At 38.3% G+C, this 11,213-nt stretch overlaps 1 protein-coding gene across 1 annotated transcript in view; it reads right to left on the bottom strand.

Annotated features, from left to right (window-relative positions):
- Positions 1-1,304: 1,304 nt before the first annotated feature.
- LOC131239310 (alpha-mannosidase At3g26720-like) overlaps positions 1,305-11,213 on the bottom strand; it is a 31,620-nt gene continuing 21,711 nt past the window's right edge. The window contains exons 20-29 of the mRNA XM_058236953.1: positions 9,813-9,860; positions 9,411-9,530; positions 9,194-9,259; positions 7,519-7,631; positions 6,763-6,847; positions 5,273-5,383; positions 4,899-4,994; positions 2,382-2,429; positions 2,109-2,177; positions 1,305-1,620 (exon numbers count right to left, since the gene is read on the bottom strand). Of these exons, the coding sequence (XP_058092936.1) occupies positions 1,396-1,620; positions 2,109-2,177; positions 2,382-2,429; positions 4,899-4,994; positions 5,273-5,383; positions 6,763-6,847; positions 7,519-7,631; positions 9,194-9,259; positions 9,411-9,530; positions 9,813-9,860 (981 nt within the window). The 3' untranslated portion in view covers positions 1,305-1,395. The remainder of the gene's footprint in view (positions 1,621-2,108; positions 2,178-2,381; positions 2,430-4,898; positions 4,995-5,272; positions 5,384-6,762; positions 6,848-7,518; positions 7,632-9,193; positions 9,260-9,410; positions 9,531-9,812; positions 9,861-11,213) is intronic.

The raw sequence follows: 11,213 nt of genomic DNA, 5'->3' as shown, positions 1-11,213 counted from the left end.
TCTCATGATGCTGTTATGATGGATGGATTAGATCTTGGGCCAATCGTATCATGCTGGCACGTGGGTCACGTGTGCATGAGCTTTATAGCACATACGCATGGGCTTAGATATACACAGGCCGCGTTGGTGAAATTACCCAAATCCCTCGCAACATAACAAATGGGAGGTCGTACCGGCTCACGGCCCTGTACTCAATGGGCTGAGCTGGCCTGGCCCGACTCATTAACTAGGTTCCATCACTTAGCATTATTTCTATGAGCAACATCCTTCTCAACCTCTTCATTTTCATGAATGATCAATCTAATGGTCTATTTGGGAGCTTTGATTTTGAATTCATTAGAATCCAAATCACAATTATATTAAAATTAAGGTGATTTTGAATCCTGGTTGAAATGCTCTGGAATCCAAATCTTTCATTTGAAAGCTTGTATTTAGAATACATTTGAATTCTTTCGTATATTTACAGACCTGGATTTGAAAATAAGCTTTCATATTCCAAATTAATGTGTGTGTGTGTGTAATATTTGATGGAATGACAGTAATAAGCCTATGGAAATATATTCTTGGGCTAAAAATGAGATAATTTTAGGCCTTGGATGAGCCACAAACATAAAGATCACGAAGATTTTAGTGATGCAGCTGACAATTAAATTGTTTTGAAGCAGCATGCAAGCTATACTTTTATTACAAGTGAGACTCTTTTGCCTTTCAAAAGGAGCCAAAAAGCATTTCAGATTACTCTGGAATCCTAGCATATTTCAAAATGCATCAATTTATTTGAAATACCTCCTATTCCACAGGCTTCCAAACAAAAAAAGTAGCTACCTGGAATTGAAACACACTCCCTTTACCTCCAAATCCAAGGTGCCAAACGACTCCTAAGATTCACTTCTTATTCCTAAAAATTTGTTCTGATTACCTGCAAAGCAAATACAAACACATTCTTATTTAAATTTCAAGATCACAACCACCGTCTCACTACTTTAGTGGTAGTTTTAGGTAGAATCTAATGTTGAAAATATCAAAATCTTTGGGCCATGTTTGGATGATGCAAAGTTAAATGGAACTGTGAGATTCTATTCAATCAGTAGGTAATGACAATAGTCATTGATGTTTCCTAGAATTCATCATGAGTAAGTAGCCATTGAAATGTATTATATTTCTTGCAAATAGTTTTAATTTGGAACAGGCAGAAATTGCGATTTGATTTCAATTCAATGGTGCATCCAAATGTGCTCTTATACTTTAGTTCAAGATCAAACCTCACCAAACACTGCTCTGGTTTCTTATGATAGTGGCTGCACATGAAAGGTTTCATATAGATTAGCGAGCTTTCGATGTGGATTTCCAGCAAAAATTTTGTATGAATTCCATGGAATTTTTCTTCAATACCTTTCAGCGATTGACCGTCTTGACAAATGAATTGCGGTCAAAAATTATAACGAAAGTACGGATTTCCATGGGACCCAGCTCCACCACCAGCTTAGATGGATCGACTGGCCCACCTCTCATATTGGTTTCTTCCTTGTGTGGTTCTTCCACTTTCCATACTAGTCTCTTTCTTTCCATTTCTGACCTTTCTTGATTAGCAGATAAGTTCATCTCTGTTACTTTGATGATCTGAAGAAAAATTCAAATCAGATGAAAAAAAAAAGGTTCAAGTTCAGTCATACATTGGACATTCAGATTTAAAAAACAGAAATAACCATATCAGACAGGTACAGGGCTGGAACATTGGGCTGATGAGCGTAGTCCCATGAACAGGCTAGACTGGGCCTGATATTCGCCCACCGGAGAAACACACCAGACGTGAATTTAGTTATGACATCTTTTCCAGTTCATGTCCATCTACACTAGTCATGAGACAAGCCGCAGCCCAAATTCCAGGCTTGATGAGTAAATGGGCTTGGCACAGCCTGAATTCTGGGCCCAATAAATAGATCTGCCGATCATGGGCTGACCCATCGCTACCCCGAGACACATTGGACATGCATCCAAAATGCATTTACGGTGCATGTCTTAAATTAGATGGGCATGTTACCAATGTCGCCATACATGACATCTCATGCATATGCTTCAAGTTCACCTGGGTGCATTATTCTCTTTACCTTCTTGCCTGGGAACAGCTTTTGTAAATCCACGTTCGTCATAACTGAAAGATCTTTGTCCTCTCCCATCTTGCATTTTAATACAATCAGCAGAAGATAGAATCACGCGAAAAAAACACAAAGATGGCAGTTTTTCAAAAATACTGTGAAGACCCAGATCATAGAAACATATTGCACTACAATGTCACTGAAAATTTTTAAATATGGCAGAAAATGATAGACAAAACAGCAGTTTCTAATGGTTAGTTGAGTGAAAGTGAGAAGAAGTGAGACCTCGTATAGGTGTGCCAATCGAAGAAGAGTGCTTCCATCTTCAAGCTCCTGCAGTAACACCCAGAATGTGATGAACTACAAGTAGCATGAAAAAAAAAGATATTTTGAAGAAAAAGGATTGATATCAAGCAGTGTTCTGTTCCATTTCCCGTTCATCAGGATGTTTTGAAAATTAAAGATTTGAATAGCAACTGTTGTAGCTCGAGCAGGATGAGCACCATTACCATGCCTATACCAACATTTTAGAAACTTGAAGCTTGATTTGATTCAGTACTCATTTGAGTTTTTCAAATTTTAAAAAGCCTGTGCAGTGTGTTTTTTAGTAGTTGTAGGAGATTGTGTATTTGTGGATGTATGGGTGAGAGTATTTTATTGTGCACGGGTATTTTAGTGTTCCCTCAGGAAACCATACTATTTTGTTTATGGTTTCGTAATAAAAAAGGCTTGGATGTGAGAGATGAACCTAATCTCTACACAAATCTCTCTCTCTCTCTCTCTCTCTCTCTCTCTCTCTCTCTCTCTCTCTCCCCACCATTGGATTTGTTACATGGTTTTAGAGCAAGATTAGATCCACTTCTTCAAATGGGAAAAAAAAAAAAAAAAACTCTCCTATGTAGTCAGCTAAGTTTTTTTGAGCAAGTGGACTTGATGCTCTACACAAATGAAGGTTAGCTAAAATATCCCAAAACTCAATGAGGGCCATCAGGTTATGCATTCAACCTAATTAGCAAGCAACAGCAATAGCTTTACCATCCACACAGGGTCCATGCATTCAGGATCGAAATGTAGGATTGGCATGATTTGGACTTGACAAAAATACAACTGATTTGGGTGGGAGAAATTACAGGTCCTGATATGTGAACTTAGTAAGCCCTCATGTTCCATGATCCAGACCATTAGCATATGATGGTATCCATTGTGGATGAAAATGTCCCATAAAACACCCAGATCAACCCATCCAATTCAGACTCTTTTTTTTTTTTTTTCTTCGTTACAACTGATTTGGGTAGGAGGAATTACAGGTCCTGATGCACCATGACATGAACAGTGTATATGTAGTAAAATTGGCCCTCATGTTCCTTGATCCAGGCCATTACTATGATGGGATCCATTGTGGATGGAAATTGTCTCAATTTAGACCCCCTTTTTTCCTCTGAACTCTTGCTGTATTTTTTCTTAGACAGCTTTTTGTACACTACCAATCAAAGGGTTAGGATCATCTTATCTGGAGGAGTTCTGGGGCATCCCCATACACGTAGGGGCTCATCAGACCAATGACATGGAACACCAAACCATGGACCCCATTTGTATGCACTGGCGCATCAGGACACGAATTCATATCCTGCTTGTGTCCTGATGCATCAGTGCTCCATGGACATGCACTTAAAAGAATGGTAGCTGTAATTCAAATGCAGAAGAGAAGATCTATGGTCAAAATGTAGCAACTATAAAACAGAAAAAATATCAGTTGAACAGGCCACATCATGATTTAATCTATATCTGTTAACAAAGTTACCTCAACATCATGAATACTCAAAATTCCAAAACCACTAACATTGGCATAAAGACACCTATGTTGGGTGTGGAGTGTCCTGTGTTTTTGGCCAGATACTATTACCTGAAAGGGTCAAGATGGTCAATTTTCCCTTAAATACTGTTGATTTTGTTTTCTATTGGAGAAGAGGAATAGTTGGTCAGTGTTCAATCTCTGGTTGCTGTGTTATGATTATTTAAGATTCTATTAGAATTTTACTAGTTTCTTTAGTCTTTATGTACTTGCAGTTACTCAATGGTTTTGAACATTCCATCTAAGAACTTAAGTTCATTACAGCTATTATGTTAAGTACTTCGGTTTATACATCAATTGCATTAACCACGATAATTCATTCATCGCACCATCCTCAACTTTTTTGAGGTATTGTAGAATGATTGGACCAAAAGATTGTACAGTCTCATTTGGGCTTTCAGTCTGTAGACTCTGTAAAGTAGGGTCAAGTGGGACCCAGATCCAGTGATCCAACAAGTTGACCACCTTGTAGCGGTCCATGCACCAAAATCCCTCGGTTAGGAGTCCTTACCCTTTGTAAGCAGTCAACAAATAGAGTCAATGGTTCACATTCAACAGAGAAAAAGGCTAAATATTATACAGCCCAAGTGCAACCCTTTCCCGCTAGCATTGCTTGCTGGTGCCTTTAAAGGGTAGGGGCATAGCTGGTCTGTTGTGAGCAGCTATAGCTGTCATGTCTTATGTTAGGGGGCCTTCTAGACAAGTAGCTAATGAGTTGAGAGCATTCAACCTGGGGAGTTTTGGTGCATGGGCTATCTAGCATGAGGCCCGTCATATCAGTGGCTGACCATTAAACCATGAGCCCAACTAAAAACCCGAAATGTAGGTACTGCACAACCTATCGAGTTATGGCCTGAGGATTGTATAATACCTTTTTCTTTGCTTTAGCAACATTCAACAAAACATCCATGTGGGAATTGGATTTTCATGTTTGATGAAAAGACACATACCTGGAGGGTGAGCATTGCAACATTATCAGGTAAGCTGTAGGAGGGCTCCATTGCTGAGAAATTTGTTACATGAGAACTCGTCCAGTTATCTCCATCCTACAAAATGGGAACCAATCACTAAAGTTTAGCATGTGCATATGCCATGACTGACAGAACAATATTTTGGGAACGGATTGCAATTCATTATGGATTCTGTTTTTTCAACTTCTCCTCCCAAATGAATATTTGGAATGTTTCAAGTCCAACCTCAAACATTCCCAAGATCAGTTTGGGCAGAAAAGAATCCTGCCCACCCAAAGAACTCCTGATCTCCAAACACAGCTTTAGCAAATCCATAACTAGTAACACTTGAAACAAGTCAACTTGTCTTTAACCTGTTGTGTGAATGCTAGAAGAAGTGGAGAATATATCTCTTGGCCAACTGTCCGGCGCCATTTTGCACCCTCACCCAGAGGGTCAATTCTAAGATAGAATTTTCCTTGAACCTGTCAAAACATTACCAACACCATCAGAATTAAAATTGCCTCTGCTTTATTTAATTTTTTTGGGCGCAGCAACACATTTTTTTACCTTCCACATAATGACAATCAGGAATTGGTATGACACATACATCCACATGTAACAAATTGTAATTGTGGGGTTACCTTTTGGTTGTCCAAATCATTCATCCAGAGTGAAGATGATGGATAGTAGATACCACAAAAATCTTCGCCATCATATGGTTCTAGCCATCTGACCAGGCTCTCATTAAATTCGGACAAGGCCAAAGCAGATCAACAGCTTCTACTATTGTGGGCCCCACTGTTCGGGTCCTGCCAAACGGTGGGCCCAACCTATACCAATTCTGGGCTGAACAAGGGAACGGCATTTCTTTTTATAAAGCATCATACCATGCCTCTAATCATAGTTCTAAAACTCAGGGGCTCGACTCAAATTCGGCTGAGTCAACTCGACTCAATGAGATTTCGAGCTGAGTCACCGAGAAACTAGCTGTTGAGCAAAACTCGGTTTCAACTCAACGAGACATTGAGTGAGCTCGTCAACTCGGTTGACTTGACACGACTTGGCCTGACTTGAACTGAGTCATTCACTGAGTGAATGACATTTTATTAAAAAATTGAAAGTAGGGGAGGTGGCAAGTGAACACCAAACTCATGAATGAGGTATGGACATCATTACCACTGCCATTTGCTGTTTTGTGGGAAGGCAAACCATTTTTTATACTCATACTATTTCAAAAATGTATTGTTAATCTAAAAACATTTTAATTTAATTATTAGACGTCGAGTTGATTCAAATCGAGTCTTCAGGTCAATCCGACCCGGCTGAACATCGAGTCAAGTCGAGTTTTCCGGTTTTTGAACTATACTTCTAACCTCTAATATGTTCTATGTAGATAAAATGTTGGATTACACCCTTTTTTGAAATCCAATGTTTAAGTATGGCTGAAGAACCTTTGAGATGTTGAAATAATTGACCCATGGTGTCAAGACATATGGGCCATTCGTGAAAACAAAAATAAATTGATCAATGGTTCTGGAGTTAACGGGATGGATTATCTATAAATAACATTAATACCTGATTTGGATGGAGGTTTCTTAAAGAAGAGGTCTGCAAACCTCGCCGAATCCACTCTGCCAGCTAGGAAAACGCTGTCATTGTGCAGTGTACCTTCCATCAGTAACAAGGTTTCTTTTCCAAGCAATGTGAGTGGGTCCTGAGAGGTTTGCTGACCGCTTCCTTCGGAGACCTTTGTACAAACTGGCTCTAAAGCATGCAACTAAATCAGCCTTTGATTCATAGAATAGACAGGTTACAGCTACATCTGAGCTTGTGATTTGAGGGTTGTGCAACATGAGCTTACCGTTAGTCCTTCGCATTCATCAACAACGCAAACCGTTTCATTTAGTGCTTCTGCAACACCTTTAGAATCATCATGAAGCAGCCTTCTGTATAATAAAACGAAAATTAAGAGACCTTGGTTAATATGTTGTATGATAAACTTGACCATCACAAATTCTCTTGGCAAGTAGAAAATATCATAATTCAAGAAGCTGAGGCTTGCCGGTTCCACATGTGGACAGCCCAGTCCCTATATTGCCGACTCATGTACCAAGTTGGCATTTGCGAGAAAGTTGGAACACCCAGATCCATAGCTCAACTGGCAGACTGAGTGGAGATACCTCGTTTCAACACTTGAGGTCTTGGTATCAATCCCTAGCAGGGGTGGCTAACATGGAGTGTGTGTACTAACTACTAACAAGCTAACCGAAAAAAAAGAAAAAAAGAAAAAAAAAGTTGTCCATGTGGTGGGTCTCACCATTTAGACACCCTGGCTCAAAAAATAGATGGGTCCCCCAATCAGGTAGGCCACAACATACAGAACAAATGGACAGATAAAAATTTGACCGAGTTTTCATTAGCTGTTCATTTGTTTCGTACACTGGCCCACTGGATGAGACAGCAACCTCATTTTTGGGCCAGGGCATCTACATGGTGGGTTGCACCTGATTGAATGCTTGGATCTTGCATTTGTCTGCATGTAGAGGGAATGGACTCCACATGTGTGTGAATTTAACAAAGCTCCAATAAATGAATCAAGCATTTGCAAAGAAGAGACCTATGTAACATCAGCTCTATTTGACCATCCAATATGCTGGATCCCCCCACCGAACGGTCTACCAGTACCGAGAACTCTGTCTGGTTGTCTTCCATGTAAATTCCAAGGTTAATCTGAAAGAAAGAACCTATATTATATTTCTGTCATCCTCTAAAATAGCTACATGTTGAGCTTTCATATAATGTTGCAAATGACTATGGCCCACAAACAGGTCTAAAAGCCCACATGAAAAGAAAAGAATGTAATTCAGAAGTGAGGCAGAGGCCACATACAGTAAAGGAAAAAGAAGAAGAAGAAGAATCAACAACACGACCTTCTATTCCATCAAACATCATTGTTTGTCCCATATGTAGGTTGTGTTTGGGCACACAAGTGAACTGAATTGCAAAATATTCAGTTTAATCAAGAGGACATGATAAGCTTGTGGTTGTGTTTCTATCGTGACAAACTTTCAAGTAATATAATTATAATTTGGAGCTCAGACCCTCAGTGAATGTGCAAGTAATATAATTATAATTTGGAGCTCAAACCACCATTATGATTGCTAAGGAAACTACAAATACGTGATTTTCTACCTTAATTCAATTTGATAATGCATCCAAATGCAACCTCAAGGAGAGCAAGACTGAAACAAAAGGATTACAGAAAAGTTCTGTTTTTGAAATTTCATCACTTCTAAAGATAAGAAAGAAATGAAACCAAGATCACTAACTAATGCGATGGCTTAGATTGTCCGTCCGACTGTTCTAATTTTTCATATATATAAGCCCCTTCACATCGTTCTCCCCCAAACCAATTGTTCCAATTTCCCTAGGGGCCAGTTTGATTTTCCATGATCCGTGTAAATCAGGGTAAACAAGTAATTATTACTTTTTCACCATGTTTGAAAATATGAGAGTAATTCCACCTCGAAAATTGAAACAAAAGTGTTGACTTAAATATGTGGACCCCACTGTAATGTATATGATATATCCACACCATCCATCTATTTTATTAGAACATTTTGGAATATAAACCGAAAAATGAGGCAGATCCAACACTCAAATGGCCCACAGTAAAGGAAACAGTGGCCTTAATACGTCCACCATTGAAAGTTATTTTCTTCACTGGGCCCACATTGAGGTTTTTTTAATCATCTAATCCGTTCACAGGGTCACACAGGCGTGGATAAAGGGAAAACACAAATATCAGCTTGATCCAAAACTTTTAAGGACCCCACGAAGATTTTAATGGTAAGCATTTGATTCCTGTTGTTTCTTGTGGTGTGCTCCACTTGACCTTTGGATCTGCCTCATTTTTTTGCTCATTCCATAAATTCGGCTGGCGTAACAAATGAACGGTGTGGATAAGTAGCATACATCACGATGGGCCCCACATTGATGTGTAAATTTCTCAATTAAAGTGTCAAAAAAGTAAGTTGTCACATCCGCATGGGGAAAGATGTGGTAATTACCTAGGTAAATAATTATTACCCATTTACATGGTAATTACACTTGAGCCGGAAAATCAAACAAGCCCTAGAAGTACTCTACATATCAGTGGATGCTATACTCTAACAGGTCTCCATCTCAAGTTCTGCCTCGGCCTCCCTAACAGATGGTCAAGTTTTCACCGTAGAAAGGGTGCATTTCATTAAAGCCCTTACATAGAAATCTCACTTATAAAGGAAACTTACTGGATAGTAATTTCCGGCAACGGGTTGGTTCACTTGCAGGTCCCAGTCTGATCTATAATCCCGAATCTGCAGATCAAATAAGATTTTAGCTAAATTATATTAGTACCAGCATAAAAAATGCAGAGCAATAACCCTCGGAATATCAAACTGTCCACATCTTACTAGTGCATTGCTCATTCATCCTAGTGAAATGCAGGTAATGTAGTATGAAGCATACTCTTTTAATAAAATCGCGTCCATTAGAATCTGTGTAGAATGTTTTATTTGTCATCATCGTTGTTGTAATTTGGGTGACGATTTCTTTTCCAATTCCATCAACAATGGGTATAGGCCCAACCTAAAATTGAGGATATCATATCAGTGTTATCAAAATTATTGCAGAGAAAGAACATTTAGTGAATAATTGCAAGAAGAGCAGGATTTCAAATGTTACTCTTCTTTGTCGCATGCCAATGTGTCGAGTGTGTGTAAAATCCAGGAACTGCTGATATAACATGGCCCAAAACAGCCTGGATCTTGTACACTCATGCCATAGCGGCACATGTCAGAAGAGTAAGATTCAAAATCCTACTCTTGTGAGTGAACATAACTTTTCACAGGTTAAAAAATGTGTGCTTACAGTGAACTCGAATTCAGCATGCTCCTTTCCCTTGTATACGCGGGTTATCTGCACACGGTTGCTGTGTTAGTCAAACAGAAAGACGAAATAAAAAAAGAAACTGAGAAGTGGATAAAAAATTCAGTTATCTTACACCCATGGTTCAAATTATCAGGTATCATATTTGTACTGGTGACACCAATACAATTGACTTATCAGACAAATTGGGGAGAAATGTCAAAAAATATTGAAAAAAAAAAATGCTGTTTATCTTATCCTTGTGTGTGTGTGTGCGCGCGCGTGTGTGTATTTTTTTTCTCTTCAACTAAAAATCCTTATATATTCATAAATTAGGTTTGAGTTCAAGGATTAAATTAATAAGTTTTCTTCTTCTTTTTTTCCCTTGTGATTTTCCTTTGAAACATGCTAAGTATTATCATCATATCTGTGACTACTGATATGTATTGGTCAATACGACACATATCAACCAATATTAAAATTTATTTACACAATGGTAATGAATTGTCTATGGGAACAATGGACTTATGGTGGGGAAATGGCTCCAAAGAAGATCATGGACAATTCTAAATCTCGTACACAGGTTCCAAAGTATATTTGTAGTGGAAATGAGTCCAAACACCCCGTGTTATCTCAGTTAAAAAAAAGAAGGAAAGAAAAATATTTAGAATGTTTATTCTAGCAAATGGGGAAACCTCTTGAAATATGCACCTCTGACCTTTTCCTTTTTCCTTTATCCTTTTATCCTTTTTATTTTTATTTATTTATTTTTACTTTTTCCTTTTAAAATAAAATTAAAAAAAAAAAATTGAACAGCATATGCTCCTAACTAACTGATCTTGAAACTCCAAGCATTGTGGCCAAACAACAATTGCCATTGAAAGAGCCAGTGAAATCCTCAATTGTGAATGGGAACGCAGTCGTTAAAAGATTATTCTCCACCCAGCAGAGCAAGCATATTAGCTACAATTAGCAGACAGCTAGGATACAAAAATCGAGGTTGATCGGTCACCAAGAGATGTGGAAAGTTCATTGGTATTTGTAGTTTATTGGATCCTTGATGTTTATTGAATGTAAGACTGCAAAAAATTACTAGTAGTAAGAATCACGGCCAATTGAATGCAATCCCCTTATGTTTGAAGTAGACTGCTGAAACACATAATTTTCAAGCTCATATCTTTAGCCAGCTAAGTTAGATAATTGATAATTTAAGAATCAGTCTTAGACATTCATTGCTAGAAACTATATGGAATCAGTTCTTGTTTAATTTTGAGCACTTGTTTTGACTTTCAGAACACTGTTCGCAAAATTTCACAATCAAGTTTTTTAGTAGATTGAAAGATTTAAGTTAACAGTGGCAAATTATTAGAAAACACTTATGTAACAATAACAGTGGGAATGGTT

This window comes from Magnolia sinica, chromosome 3 (genome assembly GCF_029962835.1).
Source record: "Magnolia sinica isolate HGM2019 chromosome 3, MsV1, whole genome shotgun sequence".
Lineage (NCBI taxonomy): Eukaryota > Viridiplantae > Streptophyta > Magnoliopsida > Magnoliales > Magnoliaceae > Magnolia > Magnolia sinica.
Note: the sequence above shows the minus strand (reverse complement) of the source record. Positions and strands in the feature narration are given on the sequence as shown.